This window comes from Megascapheus bottae, chromosome 18, assembly GCF_031878675.1.
Source record: "Megascapheus bottae isolate mThoBot1 chromosome 18, mThoBot2.hap1, whole genome shotgun sequence".
NCBI lineage: Eukaryota > Metazoa > Chordata > Mammalia > Rodentia > Geomyidae > Megascapheus > Megascapheus bottae.
The window spans coordinates 27747514-27770353 of record NC_143526.1 but is presented as its reverse complement, the minus strand read 5'-3'; the positions used below and the strand labels follow the sequence as shown (position 1 = coordinate 27770353).

The 22840-nt window shown below is 48.1% G+C and overlaps 1 protein-coding gene across 1 annotated transcript in view; it reads right to left on the bottom strand.

The window, feature by feature from the left end:
- The window catches only part of LOC150050301 (basement membrane-specific heparan sulfate proteoglycan core protein-like), a 62570-nt gene extending 43610 nt beyond the window's left edge, over window positions 1–18960 (bottom strand). Inside the window, exons 1-3 of the mRNA XM_090352702.1 lie at window positions 18888–18960; window positions 12495–12839; window positions 10007–10363 (exon numbers count right to left, since the gene is read on the bottom strand). Of these exons, the coding sequence (XP_090208828.1) occupies window positions 10007–10363; window positions 12495–12839; window positions 18888–18960 (775 nt within the window). The remainder of the gene's footprint in view (window positions 1–10006; window positions 10364–12494; window positions 12840–18887) is intronic.
- Window positions 18961–22840: the final 3880 nt, after the last annotated feature.

Sequence of the window (22840 nt, the reverse complement as noted above, 5' to 3'; positions counted from 1 at the left end):
TTGCTCCTGGAAATGCAGGAGCTTTTCATAGATCCTGTCTCCTCTGAAGCATATAGGAGATAAGAATGAAATAATAGTAGTCTCAGTACCAAGCAATGAGTAAAGTACAATATCACCAGAATCTGGAGGTATCAACACTATTTTGGAAAAGAAAATAAAACTCACTAGACTGGTTAGAAACTTAATAGCAGAATCAGGGAAATGGGGTGGCCCAGGAGAAGCTACTGAGATCCCACTTTGCTGGTCAGCTACAAGTCTGTGCACAGGTACCACTTTGCAGACTTGCTCAGAAAAGCCTGTTCAAGAAAAAAGTGGGAGCCAGGCAGAGTTTTAGTGAAAGCATTTGCTTTTATTTATTTATTTATTTATTTATTTATTTTTGTTGATCCTGGGGTTTGAACTTGGCTTGGGTGCTGTTCCTGAGCTTTTGTATTCAAGGCTAGTGCTCTACCATTTTGACCCACAGCTTCCCTTCCAGTTATTTGGGAATTACGTAGAGATAAAAGACTCATGGATTTTTCTGGCCTGGGCATTTTTTTTAACAGTCCTGGGCTTGAGCTCAGGGCCTGAGCACTGTCCTTGGACTTTCTCAAGGCTAGAGCTCTACCTCTTGAGCCTCAGCACCACTTCTGGCTTTTTTCTATGTATATGGTACCAAGGAATTGAACCTGGGTCTTCGTGCATGCTAGGCAAGCACTCTACCACTAGGCCAAACTCCCAGCCCTAGCCTGGGCTTTTTTCAAACCTTGTTCATCAGATCTCGATGTCTTGAGTCTCTAGGATTATAAGAGCAGCCACTCGTGTCTGGATAGAAACACTTCTTGAGATATTCTTGGGCTAAATTCTTAATTATGGTGACATAAGCATTTGAAATGTATTTGAAATTTAACTTGTCCCTCCTGTCACTTATTATGAAAAGAATATATCTTGGACACATGGATGGACATGTGGAATAGGCCTGGCCTCAACTTAAACTTAGAACTCACTGAGTTCACAGTAGCTGATCAACTCCTAGACAGCCCACACTCGTGTGGATATTACTGCATGCCATTTTCAAAACCAAAACAAAATATGTGGCAATGGCATTGGTATTTGAGGTAGCTTGTAGGTAAAAATATAAACGTCGTTAGGAAGCTAGAAAATCCACAAGATGGGAACGTTATGGCTAGACACTTGGCAAAAGTATCCCCTGTGACAGACTAGAGGCCAGAAATTCCAGAAAAAGAATTTTTCAAGTTGAATACATATGTTTTTCTCATGGGAACAGTCTGTAACTTTTTTTCTATCAGGAGGGTAAGTTTATCAGCTAATAACTTTTCCTTCCCGGGCTGGTGGTACAGCCCAGCGGCAGTCACCTGCCTAGCATACACAATGCCTTGAATTATCTCCTGAAAGAAATTAATATCTCTCTCTCTCTCTCTCTCTCTCTCTCTCTCTCTCTCTCTCTCTCTCTCTCTCTCTCTCCTCCCTCCCCCCCCCCCCCCCCCCTCTCTCTCTCTCTCTCTCTCTCTCTCTCTCTCTCTTCCTCTTCCAGTTGGTTGTAGGGCTTGAACTTTAGGACTAAGTGCTGTGCTTGAGCTCTTTCTTTTTTTTTTAAGGCTAGTGCTCTACTACTTTGACCCCCAGTGATACTTAGGGTTTTCTGATGGATAACTGAGGAAAGGAGTCTCATAGACTTTCTTGCCTCAGCTGGCTTTGATCCATGATCCTCAGATCTCAATCCCTTGAGTAGCTACGATTATAGGCATGAGCCACAAGTCCCCCCCATCTCTTTCTCTAACTCCATCAGAAGTCATTCTTGCCCACCTAATTTTGTTGAACTTATCCACATGATTCACCATGATCAAGGGGCTATTAATGGATGTGGCGTGAACAGGAAGGAGCTAGCCTGAGATCCAAAGAAAATCAGTCATCACACAAATTAAGCCAGAACCCAGCTTAGAGCACATTCAGTGACTCAATCCAGCCTATATCAGCTTAGATACAGATATCTGGCTGAGTAAGGAAGGCTTATTATTGTACAGCACTGACATTATAGACATTAGTTATAAAGCAATAACTAGTCAGCGTGAGAAACTTTAGGGTTGAAGAGTATAAGACATACACTATTGTCTTCTATTCTTTCTCTTTCTTTTACCAGTCCTGGGCCTGAGAACTGTCCTTGGACTTTCTCAAGACTAGAGCTCTACCACTTGAGCCACAGCACCACTTTTGGGTTTTTTCTATGTATGTGGGTACCGAGGAATCGAACTCTGGTCTTTGTGCATGCTAGACAAGCACTCTACCATTAGGTTAAACTCCCAGCCCTCTTTTTCTTTTCTAAATAGTCCTGGAGCTTGAACTCAGGGCCTGGGCACCTTCCTTAGACACATTTTTCTCATGGCTAGCACTCAGCTACTTGAGCCATGGCACTGCTTCGTGCATTCTCGGCAAGCACTCTTCCACCAGGCCATGCTCCCAGCCCTGCCTTGCATTCTCATGTCTTCATTCCTATCGTTAGTAACCATTCTATGCCAGTGCCTCCCAAATTCACATCTCACACAGAATATTGTCCCAATGTCCAGATTTATACCTAACTTCAACATGTTCACAGATATTGACAGGCTATTGAAACATACATGTTCAAACACAAGCTCAGCCTCTCTTTCCACAGGTGCTCTGGGTAGAGCCTTTTCCCACTTACTTGATGGCAGTTCATGATTGCATCTCAGATGTTTTATTGACTCCAACTTTGGAACTGGGATCTTGCTGCCTTAGCATAATAAACATTGTCTGGTCTGGGCTTTAGAATGGTGGGTCTTAGAATTTTGACAGCAAAACAGCCAAATTGCTAATCATTTCTGTCTGTATTTAGAAAGTGGCAGTGCTGTGAGTCAGTCCTCAGAGCCGGTTTCACAGCTTCAGCACAGGAGCAGAAATGCTGCCAACGGGTGGTGATAGTGAGTGGGCATCAAGTCCCAGGGCAGAGGAGAAACACAAGTCTGGGGACTGGCTGTGTCCTGGGAGAAGAGGCGTCTGCACCAGAGGCCTGGAGCAGTTCCTGTCTGCTTTCTACCCCAGGCTGCACATCTTCAAGTGTGCAGGTTGCAGTGGCTGAGAGTCCCATGTGGCAGGGGTGGAGGAAGGAGAGCGCTGTGGGGAGATGTCACATTGAGTCCTCCCCTGTTCATGAATTGTCTCCTGAGTGCCCCCCCCTGTTCCCGGTGCTGCTCACTCGTGGGGACGTGTCCTGAGTGGACAGGCGGCCCTGGGACAGCCCTGTTCCCTTCCCTCAGCTTTCTGCCTGCATCCCGACTCTTTGTCCATTCTGCTTGGTTGAATGGTTCTCTCTTGTCCACTCAGCCAGAGTAGGACCAGCCCTCCATCTGCCCAGCTGACACTTTAATAGTGCTCCAGATTGCAGTCTTCCTGTCCCAGGGAGTCCCAGCACTGGAAGAATCTAGAGGTGGCTTCCAAGGACAACATGGAGTACTTCCTTCCTCCTCCCTCTCTTTGTTCCACCTCCTCCATGCAGCCCCTCAGACCCTGTGGACATCCTTTCCAAACCCTTGATCTCACCTCTCCTGCAGCTCCCACTCATGTTATCAGAACTGGAAACCTCTCATTGGCTCCATGAGGCTTCTGAGGTGGTGAGGGACCTGGGTCACTTCTCTACTCCATTGACTCGGACACTGTGTGGCAGGTGAACTGGTTACCTGCTGACCTGATCCTGCCCTGGCCTGTCCTCCCTTCCTTCCCACTTACCATGCGTTTCCTGTGAATGTAGATGGCAGACACTCCAATGCCCAGCAGTATCTTGGTGCCCAGGAGCAGAAGCATGAGGAGCACAGCACCTGAAAAATCAAGGCACAAGGCCCTGCGAATGTAGGTATATGTCAATGTGAGCCCCCAGTGCCCTGCACTGACTTTGAGATGTGGAAGAATTACTAGATATCTTATTAAGATGATTACGAGGCTGGGTTTGTACGACAATGTCCATAATGACTTGATCGCCCAGACATCTACCATGTGTGCCCGGGAAGTCCTGCCAGACCTGAACTCTGAGTGCTCACAATGACGCAGCTTCTGTTTGTTTTTACAGCAAGAAAATTATCCTGGGCTTTTCCCGAAGTCAACCCACAGATCCAGCATTGACTCAGCAGCTTCGTTCTGCAAATGCAGAGTGTGCAGCGAGGGCCTGGACCTTTCACACAGAGGAAAAGTGTCCTGTCTTCCATGACAGGAAATGACACAGATTGGTTTGGGATGGACTCTAGGCAGCCGCTGGGGCAGTGAGCACTTGAGGGGAGCATTTCATTCATCGACACACATTCGCTTTACAGACTTGTGATAGCTGAGTCTTCAGGAACCTCAGGTGTAATGCCCCCTTGTCTAAGGGCAATGAGTCATGAAAAGCACCCCAAGAGTTCCACAGCTCTGGTTTCCTGGTCTGTGAAACCTCTGACTCACAGGGTGGTGAGGTAGCGATAGCTCAAAGAGAAACGTCACTTTCCCGGCTATGGGTGTGCAGTGAGGACTCAGGAGGATTTGTGCCCCTTATCTCAAATCAGGAGACCCTGAGAGTCTGTTTTTTGATCTCTCCTGGTCAGGCTGTACCCTGATTCCCACGTCAACCCCACATTCCCAGGGATCCTTGTTGGATAAACATCATCAGGGGCCAAAGTCTGCTGGGTGAGGACCCAGGTGGGTGTGGACAAGCCTAAGATGGAAGGGAAACTGGACAAATGTTGAAAAGTCTGAGTAGGAGGGAGAGGACCATGAGGAAGGAGAACAGCAGCCGTGGGTGAAGAGGGCAGGAGGAGGGATGCTGGGGCAGCCCCGTCCCTCTCCTTGCTTTCCTTCCATATCTGTTTATGTCCAAGATCCACGGAGCCCTGCACGCATTCTGCTAAGTGCCTCTCAGTGTGTGAGCTGACTTAAAACTTTATGTACTAGACTTCTACATTCGTCTAGAATCAGCACTATACCTTACTTTGGACATTTAGAAATATTAAATGGAAATAATACTGAGGAAGCTTTTCAGGAACTGGTCCTCTGCTGCAAAGGGCTCACCAGGGGTGGTGCCAGCACCCTGCACCTTTTGCTGGGCAGAGACCTCCAGGGTGAGGTTGGCAGAGATGGCCGGCTGGCCCTCGTGCTCCACCTGGCAGGTGAGCGCCACGTTCTCCCTGTGCGCAGAGGTGTTCAACAGCAGCCAGCTCACGTGGTTGAAGGTCCCATCCTTGTTCTTGGTGGGCGCCCAGCCTGCTGCCATTAGCGACATTTTTCTATCCTCCTTCCAGTTCAGCTGCAGGCTTGAAGGGTAGAAGTTGGACGCCAGGCAGGTGACATTCACCTGGTTCCCTGCCACGGTGGGCTTCTGGCTGACCTCCACGGTGGGCGGCACTGAAACAGCACAGGCACAGACTCTCACCTTGTGGCTCAGAGACCCCAGAGGAGGAGCTGGAGCCCTGAGCCCAACACCAGGGCAGAGGTATCACCTGGAAAGTGCAGGGCCTGCGGTAGGGGCTCCAATACTGAGGGTATGCATGTGGGCAGAATCACTAAGCACAGCACCCGCACAGTAGGCCCTCAAGTACTCGGGGCTGTTGGTAAATGAATAATAAGTGAAGTCAACACATGCAGGCCTGGCATGCAGACGGATGCAGTGATGGCAGCAAAATGAAGGAGCCCCACAGCCCACGGAGGCTGGCGAGCCTGCACGCCCAGTACTTGTAGCTGCTGCTGGTGAAGGAAGTGCAGCCTCAACACCCGTGCTGGGCACTGGGTTCCAGGCCTTTCCCACTCCAGGGCAAAAGCCTTAGGGAGGGACAGGCTTGGTGGGCAGGCAGGGACTGGGCTGGGACTCAGGGTCATCTACCTCGGATGGCATCAGACAAGTTGGCAGTCCCACGAAGAGGGCCCCCTGGCAAGGTGACGTGGGCCACCTCACAGATGACCTGGGAGTGGACGTCACCAGGGGCCAGGAGCACGTTGGCTGTGCTGGAGACGCTGTAGGAGACGCTCTCTGCCCTGGGGTCCAGGCTGGTGTGGGAGTCAGAGAGCTGGTTCCCATTCTTGAACCACTTGAGGGAGATGTTCCGAGGGGAGAAGCCGTGGGACTTGCAGGTGAAGCTCACTGTCTGCCCAGGTGTGGCCCTGGCTGCAGGGCCGGAAACCACGGGAACAGAAGGTCTGGCTACAAAGGAGCATTTACACACACAGCTGTGACGGCAGAGCCCGCCATGCCGTGCAGGAGAGACGCCGTGAGCAACCCTACCCACTACTGTTCAGTATTACTATACACTACTACCATTCTCACTACTAATATTCTGAAAAGTGACCTAGGGCCTCATGCATTGTAAGCACATTCTCTACCTCTAATTCTCAGGTGATAGAATATTAATCTTTAAACCTCCTAATAAAGCTGAGAGACAAGTGTGCTTCCTTTCTTATTGCAGAAGAAGACGCAAAGCCATAGAAGGTGAGACATTCAAAAAAGTGCCCAGGTGAACTCGAGGGCACCAAACCCTGACATCCCATCAGCTAAGAGACTGCCATTACCTTCCTTTGGTCAAAAGTTTTAGGTCCTCATGCTGGCCCAGTTTCTTTGGGCCCCTCAGTTCTTTAGTTCTTTCATCAGCCTCGTGGAGGGTTGAGAGGCTGCACAAGTATTTGATTCTTTCTGGATCAAGACTGAGTGGTGTGGCTGGCCTAGAACACATGGCTCATCTCATCCTGCATAGTCTGATCAATGTTATACACATTTATTTACTCACTCTCTGTGTCTCCCTTTCTCTCTCTCTGTGTCTCTCTCTGTCTCTGTCTCTCTCCCTCTCACACACAAATACATACACACATACACATACAAATACACAGAATAAAGACACCTCCACACACCTGTGTGTTCATGTGCATGCATAAGAGTAGAGAACCAAACACAGGGCTGGGTCCGTGTGGGCAAGTATTCGAGTACTGGCTCAAGTCCCCATACACATGTCTTTTACCTCAGCCTCATTATCCCCTTCTAAAACAAAAAGTGGATGCAAGTAAATCTTGCTTACAACCCTCCCAGCCATAACAGTCCTGGGAATCTATCCAAAACATCACAAGCCAGGAAACTGTAAAGACGTTTACACATCCATGATCCTTGCTGCACTATTCACAATAGCCAAGCTATGAAACCAGCCCAGATACCCTAAAACAGATGAGCAGATAAAAAAAATGTAGTAGCTGTACACAAGGGATTTTTGCACAACCATTAGGAAGAATAATACTATGTCATTTACCAGGAAATGGATGGACCTAGAATCAATCATCTAAAGTGAGGCAGGGGAAGCTAGGACAGACAAAAGCCCCATGCTTTGTTTCATATGCAGAAACTAGATTTACATACATTAGGACATGAGGAATTCTACAGGATGCTAGGCTTTCCCACACAGTGAGCCCAAAGGAAGCTTCTCTTAGGAGAGGAAGACCACAACGGTCCAATGCCTATGTGCATCTGATCATAGAAAATAACATTTACCTAAATGAACGTCAAGAAATGAAAACAAGAGGGATTTTCTTCATTGCTGATTAGTTTGTGTTCATTTATCTGACTTTGGGAGTGTTAAGAAGGGCACAGAAATGGAGGAATCAAAGGTGACCAAATGCAGCAGTGGTACTCACTAGACACTAGGTTGGAAATGAACCATACAACTTGTGGGTGACGACTGAAGGGAAAAACTAGGAAAGAGCAAAGGAAGGGTAACATAGTCCATCACTCATAACTGACTCATGAAACTGTACCTCTGCACATCACTTTTAGAATAACAATGAAAACACTTTAAGAAATGGATAAAGACCCCCCTCCCCATTCTCCAGGAAAGTGAGCGAGGACTGATCAGGACATAGCATGGGGTTTATAGTATGGCACCGTGAATCACACAGTGACTACACATTCCTATTTTTAGGCAGCACAACCCAAGGTCACCCAGATATTGAAGGACCAGTCTGCATTCTGTCCTGCAGCTGCCATGGAAAACCAATCGGGAATGGTAAACAAAGCACCAAGTCAGTACCTTCTCCATGAATGAATCATCCTCTAAAACATGGGGCTCAGCGCCTTTCCCCAGAGCAGCTGGGAACAGAAAGGTGGGAGTCCTATGAGCTGGTGCTGGGGTGAGGGGAAGGAGAGCCCAAGCTACTCTGTGATGCAGAGAGCTGTGCCTGACATGAATTTCTGAGTCAGCCACGGGGAAAAAGGCTTCATACCAGTCACCAGTTGACTTTCCCCTCTGACCTCAGTGTGAACATGAGAACCTCAGAGATTCTCCAGCCTGGCTGGGTTGTAGAACAAGTACAGCTGAATCTCCAGGGTGCAGCCTGGGTCTGGGGTTTACTTCAGATTTCCAGGTGAGGAGACAGGTGGGGAGCCACCAACCCCACCCCTTCCCATTCACAACTGAGGCCTAGAGAGGGAAAGTGACCTGTCCAAGGACACATGGCCTCTGCCCCCCACAGCTCACATATATGGGACTTTTCCTTCAAGTCAGGCACTGCTCTAAGTTGTCCAGGACGCCCCTCCTCTGTCCTGCCATGCTCTTGGAGGCCTGTCAGGGCCACCGGAGGACACAGAGGCCACTGTGTGCAGAATCTTGTCCCAGGTCACAGGCTGGCACGAGGGTGGCCTGGGATGTGGGACAAGTCCATGAGGCTCCATCTCTAGTCCTCCTGACCATTATGCTACTGACACCAATGATGACCTTGATACTCTTGGTGTGTGTCCCTCCATCCTCTCAGAATCCTGATAATCCTGGGCAGTGACATTCATCATCTTATAGACGTGGTGGGGACGGTGGAGATTGGCTGCTCCAGGGAAGCTGAGCCCCATCAGAAACTGTGAATTCCGGGCCAGGACTTTAGCCTAGTGGTAGAGTGCTTGCCTAGCATGCACGAAGACCCAGGCTCGATTCCTAGGTACCACATACATAGAAAAAAGCCGGAAATGGTGCTGAGGCTCAAGTGGTAGAGCTCTAGCCTTAAGAAAGTCTAGGACAGTGCTCAAGCCCTGAGTGAAAGCCATAGGACTGGCAAAAAAAGAAAAAAGAACCCATGAATCCGTGGTATAGCAGCCCCCTGGCTTCCTGGCTAGTACCCTCAGGTAAACTTGGAGAGGGGGTGTGTAGTAAGACAGTCCTGTGTGCTGAGAATCATGGGGTCATGAGGTAGAATGAAGACCTTGGTCCTGACAGAAAACCCAAGGGGAGTCATCTCTGCTGCCTCACCCAGAGGAGAGCTGAGGCTAGCTGCATGACAGAGCTCTGCTCACAGCCTCAGCACCTGGGAGAGCAAGTGTCTAACCAGAGTGGGCAATAAGAGCCAGGGCAGAGGCCAACCCCATGCCACCCCACCCGCAGAAGAGGGTGAACACTCAGCAGGCAACCTAAGCCCTCAGGAGGCCCCTCAGTGCTGCCTGTGGGAAGACACCAGGAAACCAGGCCCTGACTCTTCCTGGACAACACTGGTCCTCAGTTGGGGGAAGAGGAGGAAACTGAGGCAGGCACAGTGGGGAGGGAGCAGAGCAGCAGCCTTCACCCCCCCCCATTCCCTATGGATTTCAGAACAGAGCCTGGCACGAAGTAAGTCCTCAGGGCTGTGCCATGAAGAGAGATCTCAGTCTCCAAGAGAAGGGCTCCTGGAGAAAGCAGGTCCCCTCTGACCTGTCTCGGGAAAGTCACTCACACTGTCTCATCTTTGTTCTTTGGAGCCAAGGGTCTTGTGTGTGCTGCATGGAGTCCAGGGAAGAGATGTCCTCACTGGTCAGGGGTGGAACAGAGACCAGGGGAAAATGTCCCCATTGACCAGCCATGGAGCCTTGGAGAAGATCCTGTGCAGACACCAGCTTGCCTGGACCACAGAGTGGGGACCAGAACAAAGCGCCCAACCTTGACCCTGCTTCTGGGCTGTTGATCACAGAACTGAGGGAGCTGTTCTGCACATATTGTGACATGCTAGGGGACAAAGGAAGCCACACTGTACTCACCACTCACAGACAGCTGGGTGCCTGAGCCAGACTTAAACTCCTTATCCCCCTGAGTGGCCGTCTTCTCAAACTTCACACAGTAGTAGGTGCCCGCGTCTGCTGGGGTGACGTTACTGATGCGGATGGAAAAGTCCATGTTGTCTCTCTGTGTGGGATCTGAAACTAGTGTGATGCGTGGGGAGGGGGGTTCTTTGAGACGGTAGATCAACTCCCGGCTTGGTCCTTTCCCCCGGAACCACTGAAAGGGACCCACGGGGCGCAGGGAGGTCACAGTGCAGCGCAGCGTGGCTGTCTCTCCAGCGGCGACAGACACCGATCTGTCAGGCTGTATCACCTGCAGCTCCCCATCCTCGGCCGCTCCTGGAGGAAACACGGCAGTTATTCCTCCTGACGGGACCTGTGAGGTTCCTCAAAGTGTCATCAACTCTGACTTTCACTGAGTAATGTGCAATACGAGCTGAGCAAACTTTTGGGGACCTTGAAGTAATGAGCCTGGGTGGTCCGCACAGAGAATGGGCCTGAGAGCAAGAGAATCCTAGCCAGCTTCCTTCTTCCCCTGAGTGCCTCAGTTCCCAGGCTGGCTTTTCCCATCAGTTTGGAGTGACGATAGTGCTCAGAACTTCAATACAATATCATGACAAACTTGAGGAAATACAACTCCATTTCCAAGATGTACAACAAACTCCATGTAGTTCAACTCAGGAATCACAGAAAAGGGGCTGGCAGTTTGGCCTAGTGGTAGAGTGCTTGCCTAGCATGAATTAAGACCTGGGTTCGATTCCAAGGTCCCACAGCAGAACAAGTACAGCTGAATCTCCAGGGTGCAGCCTGGGTCTGGGGTTTACTTCAGATTTCCAGGTAAGGAGACAGGTGGGGAGCCACCAACTCCACCCCTTCCCATTCACAACTGAGGCCTAGAGAGGGAAAGTGACCTGTCCAAGGACACATGGCCTCTGCCCCCCACAGCTCACATATATGGGACTTTTCCTTCAAGCCAGGCACTGCTCTAAGTGGTTCAGGATGCCTCTCCTCTGTCCTGCCATGCTCTTGGAGGCATGTCAGGGCCACCGGAGGACACAGAGGCCACTGTGTGCAGAATCTTGTCCCAGGTCACAGGCTGGCACGAGGGTGGCCTGGGATGTGGGACAAGTCCATGAGGCTCCATCTCTAGTCCTCCTGACCATTATGCTACTGACACCAATGATGACCTTGATACTCTTGGTGTGTGTCCCTCCATCCTCTCAGAATCCTGATAATCCTGGGCAGTGACATTCATCATCTTATAGACGTGGTGGGGACGGTGGAGATTGGCTGCTCCAGGGAAGCTGAGCCCCATCAGAAACTGTGAATTCCGGGCCAGGACTTTAGCCTAGTGGTAGAGTGCTTGCCTAGCATGCACAAAGATCTGGTTCAATTCCTCGGGACCACATACATAGAAAAAAGCCGGAAATGGTGCTGAGGCTCAAGTGGTAGAGCTCTAGCCTTGAGAAAGTCTAGGACAGTGCTCAAGCCCTGAGTGAAAGCCCTAGGACTGGCAAAAAAAAGAAAAAAGAACCCATGAATCTGTGGTATAGCAGCCCCCTGGCTTCCTGGCTAGTACCCTCAGGTAAACTTGGAGAGGGGGTGTGTAGTAAGACAGTCCTGTGTGCTGAGAATCATGGGGTCATGAGGTAGAATGAGGACCTTGGTCCTGACAGAAAACCCAAGGGGAGTCATCTCTGCTGCCTCACCCAGAGGAGAGCTGAGGCTAGCTGCATGACAGAGCTCTGCTCACAGCCTCAGCACCTGGGAGAGCAAGTGTCTAACCAGAGTGGGCAATAAGAGCCAGGGCAGAGGCCAACCCCATGCCACCCCACCCGCAGAAGAGGGTGAACACTCAGCAGGCAACCTAAGCCCTCAGGAGGCCCCTCAGTGCTGCCTGTGGGAAGACACCAGGAAACCAGGCCCTGACTCTTCCTGGACAACACTGGTCCTCAGTTGGGGGAAGAGGAGGAAACTGAGGCAGGCACAGTGGGGAGGGAGCAGAGCAGCAGCCTTCACCCCCCCCCATTCCCTATGGATTTCAGAACAGAGCCTGGCATGAAGTAAGTCCTCAGGGCTGTGCCATGAAGAGAGATCTCAGTCTCCAAGAGAAGGGCTCCTGGAGAAAGCAGGTCCCCTCTGACCTGTCTCGGGAAAGTCACTCACACTGTCTCATCTTTGTTCTTTGGAGCCAAGGGTCTTGTGTGTGCTGCATGGAGTCCAGGGAAGAGATGTCCTCACTGGTCAGGGGTGGAACAGAGACCAGGGGAAAATGTCCCCATTGACCAGCCATGGAGCCTTGGAGAAGATCCTGTGCAGACACCAGCTTGCCTGGACCACAGAGTGGGGACCAGAACAAAGCGCCCAACCTTGACCCTGCTTCTGGGCTGTTGATCACAGAACTGAGGGAGCTGTTCTGCACGTATTGTGACATGCTAGGGGACAAAGGAAGCCACACTGTACTCACCACTCACAGACAGCTGGGTGCCTGAGCCAGACTTAAACTCCTTATCCCCCTGAGTGGCCGTCTTCTCAAACTTCACACAGTAGTAGGTGCCCGCGTCTGCTGGGGTGACGTTACTGATGCGGATGGAAAAGTCCATGCTGTCTCTCTGGGTGGGATCTGTAACTGGTGTGATGCGTGGGGAGGGGTAGATCAACTCCCCCCTGGGTCCTTTCCCCCTGAACCACCAAATGGGACCCACGGGGCGCAGGGAGGTCACAGTGCAGCGCAGCGTGGCTGTCTCTCCAGCAGCAACAGACACCGATCTGTCAGGCTGTATCACCTGCAGCTCCCCATCCGCGGCCGCTCCTGGAGGAAACATGGCAGTTATTCCTCCTGACGGGACCTGTGAGGCTCCTCAAAGTTTCATCAACTCTGACTTTCACTGCTTAATGTACAATACAAGCTGAGCAAACTTTTGGGGACCTTGAAGTAATGATCCTGTGTGGTCAGCACAGAGAATGGGCCTGAGAGCAAGAGAGTCCATGCCAGCTTCCCTCTTCCCCAGAGCGCCACATGTCCCAGGATGGCTTTTCCCATCCGTTTGGAGTGACGATGATGTTCAGAACTCCAATACAATATCATGCCAAACTTGAGGAAATACAACTCCACTCCCAAGATGTAGAATAAACTTCATATAGTTCAACTCAGGAATCTCAGAAAAGTAAATGTCTACAAAGACGAGAAGGAATGGACCTTTTCCTTGTATTACATGCAACAATTAGCTGAAAATGACTCAAATACCTAACTATAAACCCTAAGACTATAAAAGCTCCTAACTCTGCGAAAAGCAAACTCAGTAAACTCTTTATGACATACAATTCCAACATTCTTTCTTGCACATGACAACAAAGTCACAAACATTAATAGAATAAACTCATATATTCAGCTTACCACCAGATTAGAGTCCAGTAAAGGAACAATATTTGCAAAGTGTTTATGTCAACAATAAGTTTTAGCAAGAAAAATAAAGAAGTTGTACAATTCAATGTCAAAATAACCCACAATTTCCTTCTTTTGTAGGTTGTGGGGCTTGAACTCAGGGCCTGGATGCTATTCTTGAGCCACTTTGTGCCCAAGGCTAGTGCTCTACCACTTGGGCTATGTCTCCATTTCTGGTGTTTGAGTAGCCAGTTGAAGATAAGAGTCTCACAGGGACTTTTCTTCCCAGGATATGCTTGTACTGCGATCCTCAGAACTTGACCTCCTGAGTAGCTAGGATTATAGATGTGAGGCACAGGCAACAAGCTTCCCAAATTCCCTCTTAAAAGAACAAAGTACAGGAGCATATATTTCTTTACAAAGCCTTCAATGAACACATGGAAAGAGGCCAGACAAATCCACTCATTGTGGGGAAGCCCTCAATGAAACCACTATATGATGCCCTTTCCATTTCTTAACATGGGTCTGACCAAGACACAAGAAAAATCAAAAAGAAAAACCAACAGCAACAAACAGAAAACAGTAAGAGTTGGCAAGGGTGTGGAGCAAGTAGAAACATTATCCTTTCCTGCTGGAAAAGTAAAGAAAGCAGTGCGGCTGCTGTGAAAACTGGTGGTAGTGCCGAGAAACTTTAAACATAGAATTCTCCAATGATTCAATAACTTTTCTCCCCTGTTCAAAACAGTGATGCAAAATAATCTTCATAGATGCATTGTACTCACAATTGCAGAAAGGTAGAAATAGCTCAAAATTACTCAGGCCTAAACAAGCAAAATCCTTTACAGATGAACTGTCAAAATACCGTGGCAAGTGAATACACCAGACATAGAAAGGCAATAGAAGTTGAAATAGAGTTAGAATAGAGTTAAAAACATCTCAAGCCACGAGCTTCTAGCTCATGCCTGTAATCCTAGGACCACAGTTCAAAGCCAGTCCACACAGGAAAATCTGTAAGATGTTTAACAGGGGGCCAGGAGTTTGGCCTAGTGGTTAAAGTGCTTGCCTAGCATGCACGAAGACCCGGGTTCAATTCCTCGGTACCACATACATAGAAAAAAAAAGCCAGAAATGGTGCTGAGGCTCAAGTGGTAGAGCTCTAACCTTGAGAAAGTCCAAGGACAGTGCTCAGGCCCTGAGCTCAAGCCCATGACTGGCAAAAAAAAAAAAAAAAGATGTTTAACAGGAAAAAACTACCTATAACATTGTAAATGGAGTGGTTACTCTGACAGTAAAGCCTTGAGTACAAAAGCTCAGGAAAAGCACCCAGGCCCTGAGTGTAACCTCGCATACACACACACACACACACACACACACACACACACACACACACACACACACACACACACTATGAAACAAACCAACACCAACACCTCATCTCAGTTTCTGCCCCTGTGTGTGTTCCAGGCCAGGTGAAGGCTTCTATCTCATGCAGTGTGAAAGCCAGAATGCTGGTGCACAGCAAAATGAAGATCTACTCTCTGGTGATGGCATGTGGGTTCCCCTCCCCCTGGCAACAATGCCCATCACTGTCACCTGCTCTAAAGTTTTACTCAGATTTCCCCTTCTCAGTGATAACCACTAAACACCACTAGTTCATTGCTTCTGCAGATTTTCTATACCCAGCTTCGAATGTCTTCCTTAGTGCTCTTCTCTTTTTTAAGATACTCCATCTCTTACCCTTATCTTTGGTGCTGTTGTGGGAGGTATTGATTCCTGTCATTTTTTAGTAGAATCTGGGTTCCCTAGGGCAATGACTGTGCCTTTTTCACTCATCAGTGCATCCAAGTTCCCATTGGTGTTACCACTATGTAGTAGGTATCTAATAAAACATATGTGGGTGTACATATTACATATTATGCAACATTTCTGAGCCACTGGATGGCAGGTCCAGTAGGTATTTTCTGTGGAAATGATCCAGTTACAGAGTGACTTTTAGATAGATAGATAAATGGATAGATTGCCCCAAACCAATGGTTATTTGCAAATAGGCAGGAAGCAGAAGGGAGCTGTTATGAACACCACAAACTCACTTCCCAATCTGAATTATTGACAGAAACTGTTGAGCACAGTGTCAAAAATAATGTTTAAAACTAGTCTCAAGCCAGGTGCTGGTGGCTCATGCTTGTAATCCTAGCTACTCAGGGGGATGAGATCTGAGGATCATGGTTCAAAGCCAACCCAGGCAGGTTAGTCTGTGACAGTCTTAACTCCAATTAACCATCAGAAAACTGGAAATGAAGCTATGGTTCCAAGTGGTTGAATACAGCTGTGAGCTCTTCCAGAACTCAAGGATAGCACCCAGGCCTTGAATTTAAGCCCAAGGAGCAAAAATAAGACCAGTCTCACTGGGTGTGGTTGTACAGGCCTATAATCCCAGCTACTGGGGATATAGCAGTAGGAATTCATCCCAAGACTACCAGGAAGAAAGAATAGGAAGGCACTGGAAAAACAAACTTTGACACGAAGTCCTAAGAGCTTGACTTAAGTGATAGCATACTTGCCTCAAATGCATCAGCCCCAAGTACAATATCAAGATGAAGAAATATTAATAATAAACACACTCACAATGTCAGCAGGTTTGAATGGCTCAGTTCCTAGCTCTCGCAATTTCCCTTGAGCAACCTTTGGGTTCCTGTTACCTTTTTGGTGAAGTAGGGTGACAGGGACATAATAATCATATGAGGTGGGGAGTCACAAACCATCTGTAACAGTGTGTGACATGGGGTGAGACAGTTATCACTCAGGAGATTGCCCACAACAAGTTTTCAATGACCTTAGGCGATACAGATAGGCATGTGCAAATAGATAACAGATATGGACAACAAACACAATGTATTGTAGATAGGGATAGCCAACTTCCCGTGACTCTAACCAATGCTTGAGATAAATCAATCTATTAACTAAACAAGGGGTAGAAAGGGGCTGTCAAAGCTTACAGTTTCAGAGGTTTCAGTGCAGGAGAAGTTGGCTATGTTGTTCTGGGGCTGTGGGGATCCGTGGAGATCCCAAGCCTGTTCACCTCAAGGTTGGAGCCTGAGACAGAAAAGGAAGAGGACAGGGTCCCTCCTCCTCCTCCTTCAAGGGTGCGTTCCCACCATGACCTGAGGACTCCCACTGGGCTTCAACTCTTAAAGGGTCCACAGCCTTCCAGTGGGGCCTCTGTGGAGACCAAGCCCTTAACACAGGAGCCATTAGAGGAGATTTCAGATCCAAAGTGCAGCCCAGAGGTAGGAAGTGCAGGCAGGTGCCTCTGTGTCTTTAATTTCCTCCTTTCTGTCTCACCCTTACTCTCGTATGAGAGAGAACACTTGTAAACACACACATCACACACATACGCACACAATCACAAATATCAGTAGCCATGGTAGTATGTAAGAGTTATTGGAAGATTAAATGAAACTAGATGTGGAAAGACAAATAAATTGTTTGGTAGGTAGAGAAAACATCACACAAATCACTGTGGCACATGAGAACCACTCTGGGTTTAAACTTTGATTCTTTGAGTTGTGCAATAGGCAGTGATGACACTTCAGCTTCCTTCCCTGCCCTGCCCCACCCCACCCCTTCCAATTAGCCATCAAGAAAGACTGGGTGATATAACGTGGCTAGAAGAAAGAAATCTAAAAATGTAGGAGGCTGTGACTGTAGCCAGTTTTAGGCCATGGCCTAACATGAGGGAATGCATTTGTTCAATGTCCACCTAAGACAGACAGACAGACAGACAGATAGGCAGAGAGACAGGCAGACAGAGGCATAGGCAGAGGCAAAGGCAGAGAAACAGAGAGAGAATGGGGAGAAAGGAAATAAAAGGAGGAATGAAGGAAAGGAAGGAAGGAAGGAAGAAAAGAAGGAAGGAGGGGACAAAAGAAATAAACCTAGGGTCCAGGAGTTTGGCCTAGTGGTAGAGTGCTTGCCTAGCATGCACAAAGTCCGGGTTCGATTCCAGAGTACCATATACATTAAAAAAAAAAGCCAGATGTGGTACTGAGACTCAAGTAGTAGAGCTCTAGCCTTGAGAAAGTCCAAGGACAGTGCTCAGATCCTGAGCTCAAGCCCAGGACCTGCAAAAAAAAAAGAAAAGATATAAACCTAGAATTACAGGCTTCGGTTTCAATCTCACTGTCTGCTTCAGCTTCCCCATCTACAAATGGATCAGGAGAAGTAGCTCTCATAGGAAGGGGCAAGGAGTCAGTAAGTTAATAAAACAAAGTGCTGAGACCCATGCCTGCCCACTCTGATGGGCTCAGCCACTTGCCTCTTCCTGTTCCTTGGGGACAAGTGTATATATGGTAGAAATAATTGTATAAATTAGCCATTTAGGAACAATGGGAATCTCATGACCACAGCTAGAAATGCTGCTTTGCCTGCAACTTGGTCCCTGAGGTCAGCTTTATGAACAAAGAAGGGGACAAAGGCAAAGCAGCTTATTGGGGGAGCTGTGAACACAGGCGGATCTTCTGGCCTATGCTAAGACAGGCCTCCATCTTGCCTCTCCCAAAAGAGGGAAAACTAAGTCCCCATGAGAAAAGCGACACAAGGAATAGTGTCTGTGGGGACCTGTTACATGACGACATGTGTGTTGAAGCTGAGAACCCCCATGTCTTAATGTGACTGTATTTGGAGAGAGGGTCTCTAAGAGATCACTGAAGTGAAATTGGGTCCTTGGGGACAGCCAGCCAGCATGACTGGTGCTATTAGAAGAAGATACATAAACACACAGGGGAAAACAGCATATCAGACACAGGAAGAAGCCCCAAAGGCAAGGCAGGAAGCGAAGCCAGCCTGGCAGACACATTGATCTTGGACTTCCAGCCTCAAAGCTGTGAGGAAATACATACTATTTCTTTTCCCACCCAGCTGAAAGAGTGTTGTAATAGCCAAGGCTGACAAGTAAACATATGCATCACGAAGAAGAAAACGTGGGACATGTTAAAGAGTAAGAGGCGGTGGAGGAGTGTGTGGATGGAGGACCACACGGTAGAAAGATGGTGATTGAGCATCTGGGATTCCCAAAAGCTTGCCCAGCTCAAGATGGCTCCATGACAGACTTCCTGTCCTCAGAGCATGAGCAGAAATTCTGACCTTGGAGCTAGACAGACACAGTGGCTGCCATGGCCTGGGACAAGTGGCTTTATCAAGATAGGAAGAATGACAAAGAGTTCAATAATAATCCTATTGGAAAAGCAGGTTATCAACTGAAATATTACACAAACCTGACTACAGTTGAGAGCATCCTCTGAGAGGATACCTCCAGTTACCTGCTGCAGGGCGTAGCTCCACAGACATTGTCTGTTTCCCTAGGACCCAGTGCTCTGGCCTTGTCTTCTAGGGCTGAGCCCAGGTTTATCTGGAAGTCCAGGGACCAGGCTGGATTAGGAGCTGAGAGAATGAGTTCTACCCTAGGGCAATGCTCACCTGTAAGTCCCAGCAGTAGGATCAGCAGTAGGACCGGAGGAGGAGTCTGAGGCCAGGTGTCAGAAATATGCATCACGGATACCTAAGCAGTCTGCTGTGTCCCGCTGTCTGCGTTGGGGAGAATCCACACTCTGCTGGGTGGAAAAGTGAAAGACTTTGCCTCTCTATGAAAGAGGAAGTGGTTTGTCATGGTCTATTTTGATATTGGGAAATAGATATTAACCAACACAGGAAGTACAAAGGAAGAGTTGCCCAGGATACATCCAGAATCTTAAGCAGATTCCCCTCATGGGAAGAATGCTTCTTCATGGGGCTTGAGTTCCATCCACTAACACCAGCACACCACCTCGAGGCCCTTGAGCGCTTGCTTGGCCAAGGAAAGTATGCCCTTAAATTCTAAGAGTGAACCTCATATGGGGCTGCCTTGTGGTTTTTGTCCTGCACCTGCTTCACCAAGAGCTACTCAGCGGGAAGCAGGAGGCCCGCTCCCAACCCCCCATCAGTGCTGGAGAAGTGATATGGATCTTAGGCATATGTGTCTCTGTATTCCACAAAATGTACCAGTTTTGATTTGTTCCAGGTGAGAAGGTGAATACAGATGAACGAGTAGCTGCGCAGTGAGGCAAGCTAGAGTTATGGTGAACATGAATGGCTACTATTATACATGTGGTGCTCAACTCCGGAGATAGGCACTCATCTTGTGGACTCTGGGTTCTCTTCTCTCTTGCTCTCTATCTGTCTCTCCAATCTCTCTCTATCTCTCTGTCTCCCTCTCCCTCTCTCTCTAATTTTTTAAGTTCCAGACCAGTTTCCAGCTTAGTATCTGACGCATTTGTTCATTGACTAGCTGTCTAAAAACTGCCCCCCCTTCAGCGATAGATGCTGTTCTCTACATAGAAAGCACAAAGGCCATTTTCCACAGTGCCACATGAGCCGTGGATAGGAAGATGAGTGACTGGGGATGACGACCTGCCAGGCGGCTGAGCAGGTCACCATTGGACTTGATCTTGTCATGCCCATGTTGGGGATAAGAAGTTTAAAAACGATTTCCCCCCTGCAATGTTCTACTAGCCATTAAAGGCAATCATGTTTGGCTAACTCAAGAAAAAAAGAAACAACCATGGAATTTATGCTCTTCTTGGTACTGGATGGTGACTGGAAGATCAAATATGGCTTTTCCCTGTGTCTCTCTATCTCAAAGACTCATTTGTTCACCCATGTTCTGAATTCACCTCTCTGAAATTCCTATGTCCAGTTTGTGTGCCATCCCTGCCCCCTCTACTTTCTGAGATCAAGTGCAAGTTTGGGCACCTATATTCCTTCTTGGTGTGTGATGGGGAAGGATGCTTCACCTGAGGCCTCCGCTAACTCGTGGTTTATTACCTGGTCAAATCATGTGACTTGCATTCGTGACAGTTTAGGGATAGATGCCTGAGTTAGCACAGGTTTCCACACCCGAGATGTCCTGGCATTTACAGTCAGGGGAGACAGAGTGCAGGAAGGGAGATGCTTCATCATTCTGTGTGGTGCAAACTGCATGCAACTCTTCTGGAAATGAGGAAAACCATACATCCTGAGTTTCTTTGGTTCTGGCTTACTTTGCTTAATTAATTTTTTCCAAGTCTTTCCATTTCCTTATTAATGGTACAATATCATCCTTTCTGTTGGAAGCACAGAATTCCATTGTGTACATACACCACATTTTATTGATCCAGTCATGCAATGAGGGCCATTTGAGTTGCTTCCATATCTTACCTATGGTAAACAATGCTGCAGTGAACATGACTGTGCTGGTGCTTTTAGTGTAGTCTGGTTTGAGTTTAATTGGATAAATGCCCAAAAGGGGACTGATGGGTCTTAGGGAAGCTCTATGTTTGGTATTATTATGATTTTTTTTTGCCAGTCCTGGGGATTGAACTCAGGGCCTAAATACTATCCTTGAGCTTTGTCCTCAAAGCTAGCACTATGCCCCTTGAGCCACAGCACCACTTCTGGCTTTTTTCTATGTATGTGGTAACCGAGGAATCGAACCCAGGGCTTTGTGCATGCTGGGCAAACACTCTACCACTAGCCCAAACTTCCGGCCCAGTATTATTTTTTACCAGACCTGGGACTTAAACTCAGGGCCTGAGCACTGTCCTTGGGCTTTCTCAAAGCTAGAACTCTACCACTGGAGCCACAGCCACACTTCTGGCTTTTTCTCTGTATGTTGTTCCAAGGAATCAAACCTGGGTCTTTGTCCATGCTAGGCAAGTACTCTACTACTAGGCAAACTCCCAGCCTATGTTTAGTCTTTTAAAGAATCTCCACAATGCTTCTGAGAGTGGTTTAACAAGTTTACATTCCAACACACAATGTACAGAGCTCCCTTTTGGCCGCATCCCAGCAGCATAGCTTGTAATTTTCAATGCCCACTAAGAGGTTTTCTTGGGCTCAGCTGCACCTGGAAATGCAGGAGAATTCCATAGATCACGTTGCACACTGTCTCCTCTGAAGCATATAGGAGATAAGAATGAAATAATAGTAGTCTCAGTAGAAAGTAATGAGAGAAGTGCAACATCGCCAGGATCTGGAGGTGTCAATACTGGTTTGGAAAGAAAAATAAAACTCAGCAGACTGATTAGAAACTTAATAGGGGATCAGGGAAAGGGGTGGCCAAGGAGAAGCTACTGAGATCCTTGTTTGCTGGTCGGCTGCAACTTGGTGCACAGGTACAAAGGTGCATACCAGTTCAGAAAAGAAGATTCAAACACATTTAGTGAGAGTTCACTGGAGAAACAGAATGAATAGGATCAATAGGAAAGAGATAAATATACAAGTAGAGCTAGATCAACAGATGATAGATGGGACCAGATTCATGGGACTGCTCAAACTATTACAGAGAATGAGACATCCCATGATGTGCCCTGAGCAAGGCAGAGACACAGGGAAGCTGGTGGATAAGTGTCATTCTGAGGTCAAAGGTCTGAGAACTGGGGAGGGAGAGGGTGAGGTGCTGGTGCACAACACAAAGCCCAAAGGCAGCAGAACAAGATTCTAATGTCCAAAGAAGATGAACATGGTGGGCCAACACCGGAAGAGCCAGCAGGATGCCCTTTCCTCTGCCCTTCCGTTCTCCAGTTCTCAGCCACTTGAAAGTTGCCCATCCACACTGGGTGATAGAGCTTTCCTGATTCCATTCACTGCTTTCAGTGCCAGCTCTCAGAGAAGGAATAAAGAGGCTGATCGTAAGCCCAGAAATGGCAGAACAAAAGCCAAGTCCATGAAGCTCCTGCAGATAATCATAGAACTAAGGAATCTAGGAGATAAGAATGGTGGTTTAAAGCCAACGAGAGGAAACGAATGTGAAGCATTCTCTTCAACCAGAAAGCAACCTAGAAGTAGCAGTGTGGATCACTGGTTAACTACCAGCCTTGAACAAAAATGCCAAGAGAGACATGAGGTTCTGGATTCTAGCCCGAGTAGCAGCACACAAACAAAGAGAACAACAACAACAACTACAACAAAACCGGGGCCAGCATGCAACCTTCATCCTTCCCTCGCTCATGAAATGGGCTCTAACCAATCATCAAGCTTATTTCTAGACTCATACTTAGCTGCTGACACTACAAGCATTGCTAGCAAGCCATTTCCCTACCCGTGGACTCTTTGGGTCCAATGTCCCCTGCTCTGGGTCCCACGAGGTTTCAGGGACAGTAGTTAGAACAAGGGAGGAAAGGAAAGTGCGGGCTGTACAAGTTCTGTGAGCTAATGTGCAGAGATACCTCTCCTTTCTCCCGGTGCTGTCACCACCCCATTGCATTGTTCTGGAGAGGTACATTCTATGCAGAGAAGCCCAGCCAATCCCCCACATCACTCCACACTCCTTTCATGTGCCTCTGAGCTCTCTAGAGGAATATTGATAATGGATGACTGGGCCACAGCACCAGTTTTGGGAGCAGACACAACAGAGG